General features: G+C 42.4%; 1 protein-coding gene across 1 annotated transcript in view; it reads left to right on the top strand.

Annotated features, from left to right (window-relative positions):
* Positions 1–8,715: 8,715 nt before the first annotated feature.
* The window catches only part of LOC309797519 (uncharacterized protein), a gene marked incomplete at both ends in the record, with an annotated part of 39,607 nt that continues 25,705 nt past the window's right edge, over positions 8,716–22,617 (top strand). Inside the window, 3 exons of the mRNA XM_082646028.1 lie at positions 8,716–8,786; positions 9,248–9,272; positions 13,815–13,880. Coding sequence (XP_082502154.1) covers positions 8,716–8,786; positions 9,248–9,272; positions 13,815–13,880 — 162 coding nt within the window. The remainder of the gene's footprint in view (positions 8,787–9,247; positions 9,273–13,814; positions 13,881–22,617) is intronic.

Raw genomic sequence — 22,617 nt, 5'->3', positions numbered from 1 at the left:
ACTCAAAGTGGACCCTGACTGTTAGCCTGTACACTTCTCCTGCACAGCTGGGTTAGAGACAGGCTGTGCTCAGTTCAGGCTCCCTCTTCATAACGAAGTGTCCCACTTATGGAACAGCTCCCTAGAGTATGGACAGCCCCTGACTCAGTGGGCATACATACATTGTATAGAAAACAAAGACTGGGAGAAAAATATGATACGGTTGATAGTGGCTGTATCTAAATGGTAGGATTTCAGTTTTGTCAAATCTTGTGTATTTGATTTTCTTTAAGACAAGTGATTAGTGAATAAATATAGCATATTTTGTATAGGACTGAATTCAGTCCTTTAATAGAGGTTGCTGTTAATCAAGTATAAAATATTATACAACAGAAGACATGATAAATGCAGTAGCTGGAATTGTGGATGCTGGGTAAAGAGTGATCTGTGAAGAATCAAGAGACAGTGGCAATTTAGCAGAAGCTCAAAGCATGGGTCATGGGTCTGTGTCATTGACACAGAGCATGCAATTTAGTGTTTACCATTTTTTAGATCGACCCTTCCCTTCTGATTAGGCTCCCCTTAGCTAGAAAGCCAAAGCTCTGTTTTCATTTCCTTCCTCTTGTCCTTTGCCTTCCTTCATCCCCCAAAGAGGATGGCCCAACACCAGCTCAGCCAACACTTACTAACCTCCCACATCCATACACACCACCCCATGTCCTCATCGAGAAGAAAGCCCCTGAGTAATTACTGAGCCGCAGCACCAGTGTCCTGACAGTTACTCTGTGTCCCTCCAGCTCTCCCTGAGGATGTGGCGGTTGACCTGCACCGTGATAGGACAGAAGAAAAGCCTCCGTGGATCATCAAGGTAAGCTGGATTTTTTCTGGTCTGAGATAGAAATATTGCTTTATTTCTCTTTCAATAGATTTAAGTTATGAATATTTGAGGGTATTCCTTCCAGATACATACAATTACCTTGGTTGGGAGAATGTGGAGTGAGAGTCTATTACCAACCCTTGGTTCCTGATTCCTCAGGACATTAAAATTGATAGCATCCATTACAGCCTGTAGAGTATGGAGCTCTCTCTCCTGCAGCGATTTTTCCTCTAGGCAAAGAATTCTGTAATTTCCAACGTAAATGGACTTGGAAGTTCCATCCTCCCAGCAAAGTTCTTGCCTTTCAGCCTGAGTAGGTTTGCTCTGATAACCCTTGCTGGGTTCCCTGGACCACTGTTTCTTATGAGGTTTTCTACTGTCAGCAAATGAACAAAAGACCTGAGCATCTCTGTGATCTTATCCTCATAGTGTTTTCTCTTCTGTAATTACAGGTGGCCTTCACAGAACGTGTAAACAGTATGTATTCTGGAATCAGTCACTTGGGGAGGAAGAACTTTGAAGATGAGAAAGTGGGACATTCTTGCTGGTTTTAGTGTAGAGGGCAAACTGATTCCAAATTTGTGCTGGGAATGAGAGTAGGGGCCCTGGTGACAGAAAGTGATTTACAGGTAATGTGACCAATTACTATAGTCCCAGGAAGAGTCTGTATTACGGTTAGGTGGTGTAGGTTTGTGTGCATGAGACTGGGTGTGTCTGTATGTGAAATGAGTGGGATGATTCTGTGTGTGTATGTGAACATTTTGTGTTGTCTTTCCCTTGATTCATGTTCCCCTAAACATCACTGTTACTGGTGCCAACTTTCTAAAATATATTCCCATCAACAGTGCATCATGAATGGGTATGGATATAAAAGTAAATAAACTGTACACTTTCAGGGTCTGCATTGATTTTATACCAAGTGAGCCTCATTTAACCAGGAAAACAAATCCTATCACAACCCAGGCAAATGTTTACTGGATTATTATTTTTTTTTCTTTTGGCTGTGTTGGGACTTCGTTGCACTGCGCGGGCTTCTCATTTCGGTGTCTACTGTTGTTCCAGACCACGGGCTCTAGGTGCATGGGCTTCAATAGTTGTGGCACGTGGGCTCAGTAGTTGTGACTTTCAGGCTCTAGAGCACAGGCTTAGTAGTTGTGGTGCACGGGTTTATTTGCTCCATGGCTGGATTCTTAGTGAACAAAACTGGGTTTCATCATCCCTACTACTGGGTCAATTACAACTTCATTTAATAAGAAATCTCATCTCTTAGTACGTCTCATAGCATTCTGAATGGTTATGATACATCTCTCTACCACTTCCCTCATTCTAACTGTTTCCTATTAGAGCCTCCCGATGAGTCCTCCCCCCTTACCTGAAGCACCTAGTGCTATGCAGGCCTCCTTCCTTTTGCAAGGAGCCCATGCTTGTACCCACATGCCACACCCAGTTCTGGAGGAGTCCGAGAAAGAAGGAGCCTCCAGGAGTAGATGGAGGAAATTCACTCCACCTTTCTCCTTTGAGGCTAATATTCACTATCAGATTCTGTGCTAAGGAAACGCAATGTCCTTCTCCTGTGGAAAGTCTGTCTTCCATCACTTGTGCCGGCCCTGTTTCTGTGTGCTGGGCAAGAAACACTGCATACAGTGAAGACAGAACCAAGAGATCTACCCCAGGGATTGAGCTCAGGGTGGGCACTGGCTCCTTTCCCAGGAGGGCGGACAGGAGATTGTGCTTTAGAAGGTGGGACAGAGAAACCAAGCAGTGTGACAAGAGCATCTCCACTCATGTTGCTGTGCAAACTGCCAGATGATATAGGTTATGGTATTTTCTGATGGCCTTTGCAAGCAAACAAGTCTGGGAGTAAAGTCAATTAAAACATGGAAAGTTATACTTAAAAATTTTTTTGCGATAGTGAGTCCTTTGAGAAATACATACTTTAATAGAATATGATTGCCTTATATGTGTCAATATTTTCCCCACCAAAGAAAAAACTGAAAATGCTTCATTGTAAAATGTCACTTGTTTAACCATGAGACTGTCTATGAGTAAAGTTGTTCTAGAAATCCTCAATCCCTAGGTCGTAGTTTGCTGATGGTGCTGAGGGGAACCCTGGTGTGCGATTCAGTGCCTGCTACTCACAGGGAGGCTCTTAAGAACTCAGAGACCCGCCCAGTGGACCCCACGTGTGAGGACAGGATTGGCGCCTCGGGCTGGACTTGAAGAGGGAAATGCTTTAGAGAAGTGGAAGGAGATAAAGGAAGGGCACCTGAGCCATGGGGAGTCAGGGGTGGCTGGTTTAGACATCAAGGAAAAGTGTACACCTGAGCACAGCCTGGGCCACATTTAGGATGCTATTGGCACTTCTGCTTGAATGGGGAAGAGAAAGGACATCCCCCTCTTGCTGGAGTGAACTCTGGAGAGATGTCTTCTTTAAAGCCTGGGGAGAGGAGCTTCTGTCCCATTATCTCCTGATACCTGTGTACATTCGAGACCCTTCCTGCTTTCTTTTTTCCCTCTGTTGACTCCCTTTCCTTATTATTCTTCTTTTTCCCCCTTTTTCCACTTTGTATTTATTTTACATATGTATATTTTATTGTTGTAAAAGTACATATATGATGAAATCCAACGTCTTAACAAGTTTTGAAATGTCCAGTCAGTCCTGTTGACTACATGCACCTTGTTGTACAGCATATGTCTAGAACTTTTCCATTTTGCAAATAACACATTCTAACTATTGAACAGAGAATTCCCATGTCAACCTCCTGCCAGCTCTTGGAACCACCCTTCTACTCTCTGCTTCTCGGAGTTTTCTTTCAGTTTTTGACCTTCTGTGACTGGCTTATTTCACTCTTACAAATGTCCTCCAAGTTCTTTCGTGTTTCTGCAAATGGCAGGATTTCCTTCTTTTTCAAAGACTGAATGACATTCCACTGTATGTATACACCACATTTTCTTTATTAATTCATCTTCCCATGGACACTAGGCAGTTTTCCTATGTTGTGTATTGTGTATAATGCTGCAATGGACATGAGATTGTAGATATCTCTTGGACATTCTTGTTTTATCTCCTTTGTATATAAACCTAAGTGAGTGATTGCTGGATTTTATGATAGTTCTCTTAATAATTTTTGGGGGATCTCCATTCTGTTTTCCATAATGGCTACACCATTTTACATTACTACAGGGTACAGAAGTTCCACTTCTTCACATCTTTGCCAGCATCCATTAATTTTCTTTTCTTTTCTTTTCTTTTCTTTTTTTTTTTTTTTTTGCAGCACACGGGCCTCTCATTGTTGTGGGCTCTCCTGTTGTGGAGCACAGGCTCCAAACGCACAGGCTAAGCAGCCATGGCTCACGGGCCCAGCCGCTCAGTGGCATGTGGGATCCTCCCAGACCGGGGCACAAACACGTCTCCCCTGCATAGGCACGCAGACTCTCAACCACTGTGCCAAACGGAAGGCCCTAACTGTCTTTTTATAATTCACATCCTAAGAGGTGTGAGTGATATCTCCTTGTGGTTTCATTTCCATTTCCCTGATGCTTAGCAATGCTGAGCAAATTTTCATATGTAGATTGACCACTTGTATGTCTTTATGGAGAAATGTCTTGTGAAGCTTTTTACCCATTTTGAAACTCAGTTATTTGCCCGTCTTTTTTGGAAATTGACTTGTAGTAGTTTCTTATATATTCTGGATATTGGTCCCTTATTCATATACAAGGTTTACACATATTTCCTCCCATCCTATATGTTGCCTTTTCATTCTCTTGATTGTTGAAGAGACTATCCTCTCTTCACTTGGTAATCTTAGAACCTTGGCCAAGATCAGTTGGCCATATATATGTGCGTTTATTTGGGGTCTCTATTATATTTCATTGGTCTATCTCACTGTCTTGATGCCAGTAGCAGACTGTTTTGACTACTGTGGCATTGTTATGTGTTTTGAGTTCAGGAAGTGTTAATCTCCATCATTGCTCTTTGCTCTCAAGATTGTTTTATCTACTTGGGGGTATTCCATATGTATTTTCGAATTCTGTCCACTTCTATAATAATGACATGGAATTTTGTGGGTTGTTGCAATATATGTGTACATCCATTTATGTAGTATAGAAATGCCAACAGTATTTAATAATCCAGTCTATGTACATGGTATGTCATTCCAATTCCTTGTCTCTTCTTTAATTTCTTTCCGCAATGTCCTGTAGTTTTCAGTATACAAATTTTTCACCTCCTACGGGGCCTTTTCCACTGCCTTCCTCAGGTCTTCTAGAGTCAGGGGTGAGAAGGATGGACTCATGGAGAGAGTGAAATCCATCCCTCCCCTCTGCACCTACTCTCTGATTATGTCTAATACAGGTGTACTGGGCCATGCCCTTCACCTCTGTCTACAATTGAGCCCCTTGCTGGGAATTCCTCTTGGATCTGAGTGTTGACTGTACTATTTCAGTGTCCACAAGGACTCTCGCAATGCCTGGCGTGGGTCCAAGAGCCCAAGATATACCTACATACGAATGATCAGATCAGGCCATCAAATTTTCTGCAGTAAGGAACAGCCAGGGGAGGGGTGGCTGGTTGCCTCTTTCTCATCTTTGGATTTCTTACACCTGAGCTTTCTAGTGTGGTAGCCACTAACCAAATGTGTCTATTTATAATTAATTTAGTTCAAACAATAATTAAATCATTCTATTAAAAAGCACAAAAACCACACAATTGCTTGGTCACACTAGCCATGTTTCAAGTGTGTCTGTAACATCTGGAATTTCAGGTTGGTAAAGTTGACGGTGAAAGCTATAAATGGGTCTATAGAAGTGAGGGGTCGGAAGGTGCTTTTCTCAGCATCTCTCCCTCATTTGAAATTTTCAACTGTGATCAATATCTTATTGAAGTACTCTGTCTGCACAGAGCACAGGGGAGGTCTGAGAACCTGCAGGGAAGACCAGGGTGATGCTCTGTGAGCCAGCAAGTCGAGTAGGAGAAATGGGTGGGTCAACTTGTATAATAAATTTATGCTCATGGTTGTGTTTGTACAAAATGCATGGTAGAGAGCATACATAGCAGTGATGCTGATGACGATTCACGTAGGGAACAACTCTCAGTAAGGATCTAAAACGAGGCAATTCCTAGAACACTTTGGTTCCACCCGGTTCTTTAGAAACGAAGGAAGGTGAATATGAAATCAGGAAGAAGAAGGAAATATGTGTAGAATGCTGATTTGTTCTTTCCAAATTTTAATGATATAATAGAGTTATTGTGTCCATGTCCTTTGACTGTACTGTGCTTATAGTCATCTTTTCTTGCTTTGCCATTCAGAAATTTTCTTTCTCACAAGACTACTCTTTCATTGCTTTTTCACTGCCAAAAATGAAAGGTTCGTTTCTGTTTGGTACCTGAAGGGTATTTTGCACCAGGATTTTGGTTTCAGTTTTACATTCACGTATGATGGCCATATCCTAGTGTGAACAAAACTGTCATAGTCACTTGACACTGGAGAACAAGTTCTTATAGTGAGTGTCAGGTGGTGGATGAGACTTGAACTCTCTCCCTCTACACTTTCAGGACTTGTAGCTTCACCTTACTTTTGTCCTCACTGTTTATTCCTCATGGAAAGCACGCTCGCAGAGGTGGAAGAGTCACAGTACACGTGATTTGGGATCACTGCATGTGCTCAGTCTCCTCATTTCAGCCTCAGCACCTCCCAAGGCTGATGTGCTGAGTTGCTTCCAATTGAGAGGGCTCCACGTGCAACTGCCTCTAAAGACCCTTCATGGCCGGCAGGAATTGTAGAGGACTGTGTGAAGGGGTTGCTGGGCTCGTTTCACACACTGGCTCTCACAGCCCTGCTAACCTGGTCTCCTGGAATTCACCAGGCCCAGGACAGAGACTCAGGGCAGCAGGACCCAGTGTCACTGCTCTTCTTACAACCCACTGCTTCATCCGGACAACCCTGCCCCGGCTCCCCACACCCCAGTCCTGCCTACCCTCGGACCTTTCCTCAGGCCTGCCTTGGTCTTATCCTTCCCAGTTCTTCCAAGGCTGGGGTAAACCCTGACACGTGCTGTGTGTTTTGGAGGCTTCCCCTGCTGTAGAACTTTTGTTTCAGTATTCCAGACTAAGGGAATTGGTTCAAGTTACTTTTAACTCTAATATTGATTTCATCCTCTCTAAGGGGCTAAGAGACTTATGGAGTTGTTTTGAAGTACCTAAGGTTAGCTCAGGCACTGGACCCTTACTTGTTTTGTGAATTTGGTTGCATATCTAGGCTATTGTGGAGAATGCTGCAATGAACCTAAGTTCATGTCATTGTGATACTGATTTAATTTCCTTTGGATATAAACCCAGTACTGTGATTGCTGAATCATATGATATTTCTGTTTATAATTTTATAAGGAACCCCCATACTCTTTTTCATAATAGCGGCATCATTTTACATTTATATCTCCTGAGGAGATATTTCCCTCTTACACAGCACAATTCACCTGTCAACAAAGCTCATCACCACTGCACACTGCCTGAACACTACCTTGTTCTTCCCTCAACACAGCTGTTGCCCAGATTTGGTTAATATTCCTTTTCCTCAGAAGGAGATGGTGCAGAGATAAATGTTCTCAGCTCTTGACCTCCTATGTGGAAAAGCCAAACTGAGAACACAGGTGTGGGTCCCAATATGGATGCTCCGGATCCCTGACCTGCACTTACCACTCAGCCAAGGGATCCTCAGTCATGGAGCAAGGGAGTCCCTGCATTCGTATCCTTGGCTGGAAGTCCTAGCATCTCCAAAGGTCCAGACCTTGCCCATCAGGTGGCCTTAATGATCACAGAATCCAGGGCAGCTATGGGTGGGCTTATCAGTTGACTTTGGCACAGTCATTAATGTGAAATTCACCTCAAGACCTGAATTCTGGTCAGCTCCCAGATTCTGAGAGGTGTGAGACCCCATGTATACAGTACAGGTCATATCTGTCAGTGCTGGTGTCATTGCTTAAACAAGGCCAAAAGCAAATAAGAATCAAGGAGCTATTTTATTGTATTGGATAACATTACCATAAGCCATAGCATTGGTCAATTCCTGTAGCCCACACCCAAGGACTCAAAGTGGACCCTGACTGTTAGCCTGTACACTTCTCCTGCACAGCTGGGTTAGAGACAGGCTGTGCTCAGTTCAGGCTCCCTCTTCATAACGAAGTGTCCCACTTATGGAACAGCTCCCTAGAGTATGGACAGCCCCTGACTCAGTGGGCATACATACATTGTATAGAAAACAAAGACTGGGAGAAAAATATGATACGGTTGATAGTGGCTGTATCTAAATGGTAGGATTTCAGTTTTGTCAAATCTTGTGTATTTGATTTTCTTTAAGACAAGTGATTAGTGAATAAATATAGCATATTTTGTATAGGACTGAATTCAGTCCTTTAATAGAGGTTGCTGTTAATCAAGTATAAAATATTATACAACAGAAGACATGATAAATGCAGTAGCTGGAATTGTGGATGCTGGGTAAAGAGTGATCTGTGAAGAATCAAGAGACAGTGGCAATTTAGCAGAAGCTCAAAGCATGGGTCATGGGTCTGTGTCATTGACACAGAGCATGCAATTTAGTGTTTACCATTTTTTAGATCGACCCTTCCCTTCTGATTAGGCTCCCCTTAGCTAGAAAGCCAAAGCTCTGTTTTCATTTCCTTCCTCTTGTCCTTTGCCTTCCTTCATCCCCCAAAGAGGATGGCCCAACACCAGCTCAGCCAACACTTACTAACCTCCCACATCCATACACACCACCCCATGTCCTCATCGAGAAGAAAGCCCCTGAGTAATTCCTGAGCCGCAGCACCAGTGTCCTGACAGTTACTCTGTGTCCCTCCAGCTCTCCCTGAGGATGTGGCGGTTGACCTGCACCGTGATAGGACAGAAGAAAAGCCTCCGTGGATCATCAAGGTAAGCTGGATTTTTTCTGGTCTGAGATAGAAATATTGCTTTATTTCTCTTTCAATAGATTTAAGTTATGAATATTTGAGGGTATTCCTTCCAGATACATACAATTACCTTGGTTGGGAGAATGTGGAGTGAGAGTCTATTACCAACCCTTGGTTCCTGATTCCTCAGGACATTAAAATTGATAGCATCCATTACAGCCTGTAGAGTATGGAGCTCTCTCTCCTGCAGCGATTTTTCCTCTAGGCAAAGAATTCTGTAATTTCCAACGTAAATGGACTTGGAAGTTCCATCCTCCCAGCAAAGTTCTTGCCTTTCAGCCTGAGTAGGTTTGCTCTGATAACCCTTGCTGGGTTCCCTGGACCACTGTTTCTTATGAGGTTTTCTACTGTCAGCAAATGAACAAAAGACCTGAGCATCTCTGTGATCTTATCCTCATAGTGTTTTCTCTTCTGTAATTACAGGTGGCCTTCACAGAACGTGTAAACAGTATGTATTCTGGAATCAGTCACTTGGGGAGGAAGAACTTTGAAGATGAGAAAGTGGGACATTCTTGCTGGTTTTAGTGTAGAGGGCAAACTGATTCCAAATTTGTGCTGGGAATGAGAGTAGGGGCCCTGGTGACAGAAAGTGATTTACAGGTAATGTGACCAATTACTATAGTCCCAGGAAGAGTCTGTATTACGGTTAGGTGGTGTAGGTTTGTGTGCATGAGACTGGGTGTGTCTGTATGTGAAATGAGTGGGATGATTCTGTGTGTGTATGTGAACATTTTGTGTTGTCTTTCCCTTGATTCATGTTCCCCTAAACATCACTGTTACTGGTGCCAACTTTCTAAAATATATTCCCATCAACAGTGCATCATGAATGGGTATGGATATAAAAGTAAATAAACTGTACACTTTCAGGGTCTGCATTGATTTTATACCAAGTGAGCCTCATTTAACCAGGAAAACAAATCCTATCACAACCCAGGCAAATGTTTACTGGATTATTATTTTTTTTTCTTTTGGCTGTGTTGGGACTTCGTTGCACTGCGCGGGCTTCTCATTTCGGTGTCTACTGTTGTTCCAGACCACGGGCTCTAGGTGCATGGGCTTCAATAGTTGTGGCACGTGGGCTCAGTAGTTGTGACTTTCAGGCTCTAGAGCACAGGCTTAGTAGTTGTGGTGCACGGGTTTATTTGCTCCATGGCTGGATTCTTAGTGAACAAAACTGGGTTTCATCATCCCTACTACTGGGTCAATTACAACTTCATTTAATAAGAAATCTCATCTCTTAGTACGTCTCATAGCATTCTGAATGGTTATGATACATCTCTCTACCACTTCCCTCATTCTAACTGTTTCCTATTAGAGCCTCCCGATGAGTCCTCCCCCCTTACCTGAAGCACCTAGTGCTATGCAGGCCTCCTTCCTTTTGCAAGGAGCCCATGCTTGTACCCACATGCCACACCCAGTTCTGGAGGAGTCCGAGAAAGAAGGAGCCTCCAGGAGTAGATGGAGGAAATTCACTCCACCTTTCTCCTTTGAGGCTAATATTCACTATCAGATTCTGTGCTAAGGAAACGCAATGTCCTTCTCCTGTGGAAAGTCTGTCTTCCATCACTTGTGCCGGCCCTGTTTCTGTGTGCTGGGCAAGAAACACTGCATACAGTGAAGACAGAACCAAGAGATCTACCCCAGGGATTGAGCTCAGGGTGGGCACTGGCTCCTTTCCCAGGAGGGCGGACAGGAGATTGTGCTTTAGAAGGTGGGACAGAGAAACCAAGCAGTGTGACAAGAGCATCTCCACTCATGTTGCTGTGCAAACTGCCAGATGATATAGGTTATGGTATTTTCTGATGGCCTTTGCAAGCAAACAAGTCTGGGAGTAAAGTCAATTAAAACATGGAAAGTTATACTTAAAAAATTTTTTGCGATAGTGAGTCCTTTGAGAAATACATACTTTAATAGAATATGATTGCCTTATATGTGTCAATATTTTCCCACCAAAGAAAAAACTGAAAATGCTTCATTGTAAAATGTCACTTGTTTAACAAAGAGACTGTCTATGAGTAAAGTTGTTCTAGAAATCCTCAATCCCTAGGTCGTAGTTTGCTGATGGTGCTGAGGGGAACCCTGGTGTGCGATTCAGTGCCTGCTACTCACAGGGAGGCTCTTAAGAACTCAGAGACCCGCCCAGTGGACCCCACGTGTGAGGACAGGATTGCCGCCTCGGGCTGGACTTGAAGGGGGAAATGCTTTAGAGAAGTGGAAGGAGATACAGGAAGGGCACCTGAGCCATGGGGAATCAGGTGTGGTTGGTTTAGAGATCAAGGAAAAGTGTACACCTGAGCACAGCCTGGGCCACACTTAGGATGCTGTTGGCACTTCTGGTTGAATGGGGAAGAGAAAGGACATCCCCCTCTTGCTGGAGTGAACTCTGGAGAGATGTCTTCTTTAAAGCCTGGGGAGAGGAGCTTCTCTCCCATTATCTCCTGATACCTGTGTACATTCGAGACCCTTCCTGCTTTCTTCTTTCCCTCTGTCGACTCCCTTTCCTTATTTTTCTTCTTTTTTCCCCTTTTTCCCCATTGTATTTATTTTACATATGTGTATTTTATTGTTGTAAAAATACTCATACGATGAAATCCAACTTCATAACAAGTTTTGAAATGTCCAGGCAGTCCTGTTGACTACATGCACCTTGTTTTACAGCATGTATCTAGAACTGTTCCAATTTGAAATAACACATTCTAACCATTGAACAGTGACTTCCCATGTCAACCTCCTGCCAGCTCTTGGAACCCCCCTTCTGCTCTCTGCTACTCGGAGTTTTCTTTTAGTTTTTGACCTTCTGTGACTGGCTTATTTCACTCTTAGAAATGTCCTCTACTTTCTTTCGTGTTGCTGCAAATGGCAGGATTTCCTTCTTTTTCAAAGACTGAGTGACTTTCCACTGTATGTATACACCACATTTTCTTTATTAATTCATCTTCCCATGGACACTAGGCAGTTTTCCTATGTTGTGTATTGTGTATAATGCTGCAATAGACATGAGATTGTAGATATCTCTTGGACATTCTTGTTTTATCTCCTTTGTATATAAACCTAAATGAGTGACTGCAGGATTTTATGATAGTTCTCTTAATAATTTTTCAGGGACCTCCATTCTGTTTTCCATAATGGCTACACCATTTTACATTACTCCAGGGTACAAAACAGGGTACAGGAGTTCCACTTCTTCACATCTCTGCCAGCATCCATTAATTTTCTTTCTTTCTTATTTTTTTTTTTTTTTTTTTTTGCAGCACACGTGTCTCTCATTGTTGTGGGCTCTCCCGTTGCAGAGCACAGGCTCCAAATGCACAGGCTCAGCAGCCATGGGACATGGGCCCAGCCGCTCAGCGGCATGTGGCATCCTCCCAGACCGGGGAATGAACATGTGTCCCCTGCCTCGGCAGGCGGACTCTCAACCACTGTGCCACCACGGAAGATCTATTTGTCTTTTTATAATACACATCCTAACAGGTGTGAGTGATATCTCCCTGTGGCTTGATTTCCATTTCCCTGATGCTTAGCGAGGTTGAGCAAATTTTCATATGTAGATTGACCACTTGTATGTCTTTATGGAGAAATGTCTAGTGAAGATTTTTACCCATTTTTAAACTCAGTTATTTGCCTGCTGTTTTTCTGAAATTGACTTGTAGTAGTCTCTTATATATTCTGGATATTGGTCTCTCATTCAGATACAAGGTTTACACATATTTCCTCCCATCCTATAGGTTGCCTTTTCATGCTGTTGATTGTTGAAGAGACTATCCTGTCTTCACTTGGTAATCTTAGAACCTTGGCCAAATATATGTGCGTTTATTTGAGGTCTCTCTATTATATTTCATTGGTCTATCTCACTGTCTTGATGCCAGTCGCAGACTATTTTGACTACTGTGGCATTGTTATGTGTTTTGAGTTCAGGAAGTGTTAATCTCCATCATTGCTCTTTGCTCTCAAGATTGTTTTATCTACTTGTGGGGGTTCCATATGTATTTTAGGATTCTGTCCACTTCTATAATAATGACATTGAATTTTGTGGGTTGTTGCGATATATGTGTACATCACTTTATGTAGAATAGAAATGCCAACAGTATTTAATAATCCAGTCTATGAACATGGTATGTCATTCCAATTACTTGTCTCTTCTTTAATTTTTTTCAGCAATGTCCTGTAGTTTTCAGTATACAAATTTTTCACCTCCTACGGGGTGTTTTTCACTGCCTTTCTCAGGTCTTATAGAGTCAGGATTGAGAAGGATGGACTCATAGAGAGATTGAAATCCCTCCCTCCCCCTGCACCTACTCTCTGATTATGTGTAATACAGGTGTACTGGGCCATGCCCTTCGCCTCTGTCTACAAGTGGGCCCCTTGCTGGGAATTCCTCTTGGATCTGAGTGTTGACTGTACTATTTCAGTGTCCACAAGGACTCTCCCAATGTCTGGCTTGGGTCCAAGAGCCCAAGATATACCTACATATGAATGATCAGATCAGGCCATCAAATTTTCTGCAGTAAATAACAACCATTGGAATGGTGGCTGGTTGCCTCTTTCTCATCTTTGGATTTCTTAGAACTGAGTTTCCAGTGTGGTAGCCACTAACCAAATGTGTCTATTTATAATTAATTTAGTTCAAACAAGACTTAACTCATTCTATTAAAAAATGCAAAAACCACACAATTGCTTGGTCACACTAGCCATGTTTGAAGTGTGTCTATAACATCTGGAATTTCAGGTTGGTAAGGTTGACGGTGAAAGCTGTAAATGGGTCTATAGAAGTAAGGGGTTGAAAGGTGATTTTCTCAGCACCTCCTCCTCATTTGAAATTTTCAACTGTGATCAATATCTTATTGAAGGACTCTGTCTGCACAGAGCACAGGGGAGGTCTGAGAACCTGGAGGGAAGACCAGGGGGATGCTCTGTGAGCCAGCAAGACGAGTAGGAGAAATGGGTGGGTCAACTTGTATAATAACTTTATGCTCATGTTGTGTTTGTACAGAATGGATCATGGAGAGCATATATAGCAGTGATGCTGATGACGATTCTGATAGCGAACAACTCTCAGGTAGGATCTAAAGCGAGACAACTCCTAGAACACTTGGGTTCCACCCGGTTCTTTAGAAACTAAGGAAGGTGTATATGCAAACAGGAAGAAGAAGGAAATATGTGTAGAATTCTGATTTGCTCTTTCCAAATTTTAATGATATAATAGAGTTATTGTGTCCATGTCCTTTGACTGTACTGTGCTTATAGTCATCTTTTCTTGCTTTGCCATTCAGAAATTTTCTTTCTCAGAAGACTACTCTTTCATTGATTTTTCTCTGCCAAAGATGAAAGGTTCGTTTCTGTTTGGTACCTGGAGGGTATTTTGCACCAGGGATTTTGGTTTCCTTTTTACATTCGCGTATGATGGCCATATCCTAGTGGGAATAAAACTCTCATAGTCACTTGACACTGGAGAACAAGTTCTTATACTGAGTATCAGGTGGTGGATGAGACTTGAACTCTCTCCCTCTACACTTTCAGGACTTGTAGCTTAATGTTACTTTTGTCCTCACTGTTTAATCCTCATGGAAAATGCGCTCCCAGAGATGGATGAGTCACAGAACACATGCTTTGGGGCCACTGCATGTGCTCAGTCTCCTCATTTCAGCCTCAGCACCTCCCAAGGCTGATGTGCTGAAGGTGCTTCCATTTGAGAGGGGTCCACGTCCAGCTGCCCCTTAAGACCCTTCATGGGCGGCAGGAATTGTAGAGGACTGTGTGAAGGGGCTGCTGGGCTCACTTCACACACTGGTTCTCACAGCCCTGCTAACCTGGTCTCCTGGAATTCACCAGGCCCAGGACAGAGACTCATGGCAGTAGGGCCCAGGGTCACTGCTCTTCTTACAACCCACTGCTCCATCCGGACAGACCTGCCCCTGCTCCCCACACTCCAGTCCTGCCTACCCTCTGACCTTTCCTCAGGCCTGCCTTGGTCTTATCCTTCCCAGTTTTTCTAAGACTGGTGTAAACCCTGGCAGTTGCTGTGTGTTTATGAGGCTTCCTCTGCTGTAGAATATTGTGTCAGTATTCCAGGCTAAGGGAATAGGGAAAAGTTACTTTTAACTCTAACACTGCTTTCATCCTCTCTAAAGAGCTAAGAGACTTACGGAGTAGTTTTGATGTACCTAATGTTAGCTCAGGCACAGGACCCTTACTTGTTTTGTGAAGTTGGTTACATATCTAGGCTATTGTGGAGAATGCTGCAATGAACATAAGTTCATCTCATTGTGATACTGATTTAATTTCCTTTGGCTATATACCCAGAACTGTGATTGCTGAATCATATGATATTTCTGTTTATAATTTTAAAAGGAACCCCCATACTCTTTTCCATAATAGCGGCACCATTTTACATTCCCACCAGCAGTGTACAAAGTTTCCAATTCCCCACATCTTGGCCTTGACTTGCGGGCTCTAGAGCACGGGCTTAGTAGTTGTGGTGCACGGGCTTAGTTGCTCCATGACTGGATTCTTAGTGAACAAAACTGTATTTCACAATCCCTACTACTGGGTCAATTACAACTTCATTTAATAAGAAATCTCATCTCTTAGTAGGTCTCATAGCATTCTGAATGGTTATGATACAACTCTCTACCACTTCCCTCATTCTAACTCTTTCCTATTAGAGCTTCGGGATGAGTCCTCCCCCCTTACCTGAAGCACCTTGTTTTAGGTAGGCCTCCATCATTTTGTAGGGAGCCCATGCTTGTCCCCACATGCCACACCCAGTTCTGGAGGAGTCCGAGAAAGAAGGAGCCTCCAGGAGTAGATGGAGGAAATTCACTCCACCTTTCTCCTTTGAGGCTAATATTCACTATCGGATTCTGTGCTAAGGAAACGCAATGTCCTTCTCCTGTGGAAAGTCTGTCTTCCATCACTTGTGCCGGCCCTGTTTCTGTGTGCTGGGCAAGAAACACTGCGTACAGTGAAGACAGAACCAAGAGATCTACCCCAGGGATTGAGCTCAGGGTGGGCACTGACTCCCTTCCCAGGAGGGCGGAGAGGAGGTTGTGCTTTGCAAGGTGGGACAGAGAAACCAAGCAGTGTGACAAGAGCATCTCCACTCATGTTGCTGTGCAAACTGCCAGATGAAGTAGGTTCTTGGTATTTTCTGAAGGCGTTTTGCAAGCAAACAATTCTGGGAGTAAAGTCAATTAAAACATGGAAAGATATACTTAAAAATTTTTTTTCGATAGTGAGTCCTTTGAGAAATACATACTTTAATAGAATATGATTGCCTTATATGTGTCAATATTTTCCCCACCAAAGAAAACACTGAAAATGCTTGATTGTAAAATGTCACTTGTTTACCCAAGAGACTGTGTATGAATAAAGTTGTTCTAGAAATCCTCAATCCCTAGGTCGTGGTTTCCTGATGGTGCTGAGGGGAACCCTGATGTGCGATTCAGTGCCTGCTACTCACAGGGAGGCTCTTAAGAACGCAGAGACCCGCCCAGTGGACCCCACGTGTGAGGACAGGATTGGAGCCTCGGGCTGGACTTGAAGAGGGAAATGCTTTAGAGAAGTGGAAGGAGATACAGGAAGGGCACCTGAGCCATGGGGAGTCAGGGGTGCTTGGTTTAGACATCAAGGAAAAGTGTACACCTGAGCACAGCCTGGGCCACACTTAGGATGCTATTGGCACTTCTGCTTGAATGGGGAAGAGAAAGGACATCCCCCTCTTGCTGGAGTGAACTCTGGAGAGATGTCTTCTTTAAAGCCTGGGGAGAGGAGCTTCTGTCCCATTATCTCCTGATACCTGTGTACATTCGAGACCCTTCCTGCTTTCTTCTTTCACTCTGTTGACTCCCTTTCCTTATTTTTCTTCTTTTTTCCCCTTTTTCCACTTTGTATTTATTTTACATATGTATATTTTATTGTTATAAGAGTACACATACGATAAAATCCAACGTCTTAACAGGTTTTGAAATGTCCAGTCAGTCCTGTTGACTACATGCACCTTGTTGTACAGCATGTGTCTAGAACTTTTCCATTTTGCAAATAACACATTCTAACCATTGAACAGAGACTTCCCATGTCAACCTCCTGCCAGCTCTTGGAACCACCCTTCTACTCTCTGCTTCTCGGAGCTTCCTTTCAGTTTTTGAACTTCTGTGACTGGCTTATTTCACTCTTACAAATGTCCTCCAAGTTCTTTCGTGTTGCTGCAAATGGCAGGATTTCCTTCCTTTTCAAAGACTGAATGACATTCCACTCTATGTATACACCACATTTTCTTTATTAATTCATCTTCCCATGGACACTAGGCAGTTTTCCTATGTTGTGTATTGTGTATAATGCTGCAATGGACATGAGATTGTAGATATCTCTTGGACATTCTTGTTTTATCTCCTTTGTATATAAACGTAAATGAGTGATTGCTGGATTTTATGAGAGTTCTCTTAATAATTTTTGGGGGACCTCCATTCTGTTTTCCATAATGGCTACACCATTTTACATTATTTCAGGTTACAAAATAGGGTACAGAAGTTCCACTTCTTCACATCTTTGCCAGCATCCGTTAATTTTCTTTTTTTTTTTTTTTTTTTTTTTTGCATTACACGGGCTTCTCATTGTTGTGGGCTCTCCCGTTGAGGAGCACAGGCTCCAAACGCACAGGCTAAACGGCCATGGCTCATGGGCCCAGCTGCTCAGCGGCATGTGGGATCCTCCCAGACCGGGGCACAAACACGTGTCCCCTGCCTCGGCATGCGGACTCTCAACCACTGTGCCAACCGTGAGGCCCTCATTGTCTTTTTATAATACACATTCTAAGAGGTGTCGGTGATATCTCCTTGGAGCTTCATTTCCATTTCCCTGATGCTTAGCGATGTCGAGCAAATTTTCATATGTAGATTGACCACTTGTATGTCTTTATGGACAAATGTCTAGTGAAGCTTTTTACCCATTTTTAAAGTCCATTATTTGCCCGTGTTTTTCTGAAATTGACTTGTAGTAGTTTCTTATATATTCTGGATATTGGTCCCTTATGCAGATACAAGGTTTACACATATTTCCTCCCATCCTATATGTTGCCTTTTCATTCTGTTGATTGTTGAAGGGACTATCCTCTCTTCACTTGGTAATCTTAGAACCTTGGCCAAGATCAGTTGGCCATATATATGTGCGTTTATTTGGGGTCTCTCTATTATATTTCATTGGTCTATCTCACTGTCTTGATGCCAGTAGCAGACTATTTTGACTACTGTGGCATTGTTATGTGTTTTGAGTTCAGGAAGTGTTAATCTCCATCATTGCTTTTTGCTCTCAAGATTGTTTTATCTACTTGGGGGTGTTCCATATGTATTTTCGAATTCTGTCCACTTCTATAATAATGACATGGAATTTTGTGGGTTGTTGTGATATATGTGTACATCCCTTTATGTAGTATAGAAATGCCAACAGTATTTAATAATCCAGTCTATGTACATGGTATGTCATTCCAATTACTTGTCTCTTCTGTAATTACTTTCCCCAATGTCCTGTAGTATTCAGTATACAATTTTTTCACCTCCTACGGGGCCTTTTCCACTGCCTTCCTCAGGTCCTCTAGAGTCAGGGGTGAGAAGGATGGACTCATGGAGAGAGTGAAATCCATCCCGCCCCTCTGCACCTACTCTCTGATTATGTCTAATACAGGTGTACTGGGCCATGCCCTTCACCTCTGTCTACAATTGGGCCCCTTGCTGGGAATTCCTCTTGGATCTGAGTGTTGACTGTACTATTTCAGTGTCCACAAGGACTCTCGCAATGCCTGGCGTGGGTACAAGAGCCCAAGATATACCTACATACGAATGATCAGATCAGGCCATCAAATTTTCTGCCGTAAGGAACAGCCAGGGGAGGGGTGGCTGGTTGCCTCTATCTCATCTTTGGATTTCTTAGAGCTGAGCTTTCCAGTGTGGTAGCCACTAACCAAATGTCTCTATTTATAATTAATTTAGTTCGAAAAATAATTAAATCATTCTATTAAAAAATGCAAAAACCACACAATTGCTTGGTCACACTAGCCATGTTCCAAGTGTGTCTGTAACATCTGGAATTTCAGGTTGGTAAAGTTGACGGTGAAAGCTATAAATGGGTCTATAGAAGTGAGGGGTTGGAAGGTGAATTTCTCAGCATCTCTTCCTCATTTGAAATTTTCAACTGTGATCAATATCTTATTGAAGGACTCTGTCTGCACAGAGCACAGGGGAGGTCTGAGAACCTGGAGGGAAGACCAGGGTGATGCTGTGTGAGCCAGCAAGTCGAGTAGGAGAAATGGGTGGGTCAACTTGTATGATAACTTTAGGCTCATAGTTGTGTTTGTACAAAATGCATGGTGGAGAGCATAGATAGCAGTGATGCTGAGGACGATTCACATAGGGAACAACTCTCAGGTAGGATCTAAAGGGACACAATTCCTAGAACACTTTGATTCCACCCGGTTCTTTAGAAATGAAGGAAGGTGAACATGAAATCAGGAAGAAGAAGGAAATATGTGTAGAATTCTGATTTGTTCTTTCCAAATTTTAATGATATAATAGAGTTATTGTGTCCATGTCTTTTGACTGTACTGTGCTTATAGTCATCTTTTCTTGCTTTGCCATTCAGAAATTTTCTTTCTCACAAGACTACTCTTTCATTGCTTTTTCACTGCCAAAAATGAAAGGTTCTTTTCTGTTTGATACCTGGAGGGTATTTTGCACCAAGGTTTTGATTTCATTTTTACATTCACGTATGATGGCCATATCCTAGTGGGAACAAAACTCCCATAGTCACTTGACACTGGAGAACAAGTTCTTATAGTGAGTGTCAGGTGGTGGATGAGACTTGAACTCTCTCCCTCTACACTTTCAGGACTTGTAGCTTAATGTTACTTTTGTCCTCACTGTTTATTCCTCATGGAAAGCGCGCTCCCAGAGATGGATGAGTCTCAGAACACATTCTTTTGGATCACTGCATGTGCTCAGTCTCCTCATTTCAGCCTCAGCACCTCCCAAGGCTGATGTGCTGAGAGGTTTCCAATTGAGAGGGCTCCACGTCCAACTGCCCCTAAAGACCCTTCATGGCCGGCAAGAATTCTAGAGGACTGTGTGAAGGGTCTGATGGGCTCGCTTCACACACTGGCTGTCACAGCCCTGCTAACCTGGTCTCCTGGAATTCACCAGGCCCAGGACAGAGACTCAGGGCGGCAGGACCCAGGGTCACTGCTCTTCTTACAACCCACTGCTCCATCCGGACAGCCCTGCCCCTGCTCCCCACACTCCAGTCCTGCCTTCCCTCGGACCTTTCCTCAGGCCTTCCTTGGGCTTATCCTTCCCAGTTCTTCCAAGGCTGGGGTAAACCCTGGCAGGTGCTGTGTGTTTAGGAGGCTTCCCCTGCTGTAGAACTTTTGTTTCAGTATTCCAGACTAAGGGAATTGGTTCAAGCTACTTTTAACTCTAATATTGCTTTCATCCTCTCTAAGGGGCTAAGAGACTTACGGAGTTGTTTTGAAGTACCTAAGGTTAGCTCAGGCACCGGACACTTACTTTTTTTGTGAAGTTGGTTGCATATCTAGGCTATTGTGGAGAATGCTGCAATGAACCTAAGTTCATCTCATTGTGATACTGATTTAACTTCCTTTGGATATATACCCGGAACTGTGATTGCTGAATCATATGATATTTCTGTTTATAATTTTATAAGGAACACCCATACTCTTTTTCACAAGAGCTGCACCATTTTACATTACCACCAGCTGTGTACAAAGTTTCCAATTCCCCACATCTTGGCCTTAAACTGTTAATTTTTTTCTTTATAATACACAGCCTAACAGGTGTGAGGTGTTCATTTGCATTGCCCTGATGATTAGTGAGGTTGAGAACCTTTTCCTATATTTGTTACTCTTTTGTATGTCTTTTTCAGGAAATGTCTTATTTAAGTCTTTGCACATTTCTTAACCCATTTATTTACCCTTTTTAATTTTTTAATGTATTTTGCATTTGAGTTGTAGTGTTTTTCTTAGATGTTTTGGACATTAGCTCCTTTTCTGATATATGTTTGTAATCTTTCTGTAAGTTATATTTTCATCCTATTGACTGTTGAAAAAACTATACTTTCCCTATTTGTTGTCTTAGAAGCTTGGTGAATTTCATTTGGCCCTGTATCTATGAGTTTTCTTGGGATTTATTTATTCTGGTCTTTAGGCCTATGTATCTGTTTCTATGTCAGTACCATACAGTTTTGATTCCTGTGGCTTTGTAGTGTGTTTTGAAGACAGGAAGTGAGAAGCCTCCATCTATGTTCTTTGTTCTCAGGATTGTTTTGTCTGTTTGGACTCCTTAGTGTTTCCATATATATTTTAGGATCTTTTTTTTTCTATTTCTTTTTTTTTTTTTTTTTTTTTATTTTTTTTTATTTTATTATTATTTTTTTATTTTATTTTTTATTTTTTTTTATAACAAATTTAATCAGTTATACATATACATATGTTTCCATAACCCCTCCCTTTTGCGTCTCCCTCCCACCCTCCCTATCCCACCCCTCCAGGCGGTCACAAAGTACCGAGCTGACCTCCCTGTGCTATGCGGCTGCTTCCCACTAGCTATCTACCTCACGTTTGGTAGTGTATATATGTCCATGCCGCTCTTTCACTTTGTCACAGCTTACCCTTCCCCCTCCCCATATCCTCAAGTCCATTCTCTAGTAGGTCTGTGTCTTTATTCCTGTCTTACCCCTATGTTCTTCATGACATTTTTTTTTCTTAAATTCCATATATATGTGTTAGCATACAGTATTTGTCTTTCTCTTTCTGACTTACTTCACTCTGTATGACAGACTCTAGGTCTATCCACCTCATTACAAATAGCTCAATTTCATTCCTTTTTATGGCTGAGTAATATTCCATTGTATATATGTGCCACATCTTCTTTATCCATTCATCCGATGATGGACACTTAGGTTGTTTCCATCTCCGGGCTATTGTAAATAGGGCTGCTATGAACATTTTGGTACATGTCTCTTTTTGAATTATGGTTTTCTCAGGGTATATGCCCAGTAGTGGGATTGCTGGGTCATATGGTAGTTCTATTTGTAGTTTTTTAAGGAACCTCCATACCGTTCTCCATAGCGGCTGTACCAATTCACATTCCCACCAGCAGTGCAAGAGTGTTCCCTTTTTTCCACACCCTCTCCAGCATTTATTGTTTCTAGATTTTTTGATGATGGCCATTCTGACTGGTGTGAGATGATATCTCATTGTAGTTTTGATTTGCATTTCTCTAATGAGTAAAGATGTTGAGCATCCTTTCATGTGTTTGTTGGCAGTCTGTATATCTTCTGTGGAGAAATGGGCTTAGTTGATATTTATAGGACATTCCATCCAAAAACAACAGAATACACATTTTTCTCAAGTGCTCATGAAACATTCTCCAGGATAGATCATATCTTGGGTCACAAATCAAGCCTTGGTAAATTTAAGAAAATTGAAATTGTATCAAGTATCTTTTCCGACCACGATGCTATGAGACTAGACATCAGTTACAGGAAAAGATCTGTAAAAAATAGAAACCCATGGAGGCTAAACAATACACTACTCAATAACGAAGTGATCACTGAAGAAATCAAAGAGGAAATAAAAAAATACCTAGAAACAAATGACAATGGAGACACGACGACCCAAAACCTATGGGATGCAGCAAAAGCAGTTTTCTATTTCTTTGAAAATGACATTGGGATTTTGATATGTATTACAATGAATTTATAATTACCTTTGGGTAGTGTAGAAATGTCAA

The sequence above is a fragment of the Mesoplodon mirus genome (assembly GCF_964341445.2).
Source record: "Mesoplodon mirus genome assembly, contig: HAP1_SCAFFOLD_680, whole genome shotgun sequence".
NCBI lineage: Eukaryota > Metazoa > Chordata > Mammalia > Artiodactyla > Ziphiidae > Mesoplodon > Mesoplodon mirus.
This window is presented reverse-complemented; position numbering and strand designations above follow the sequence as displayed.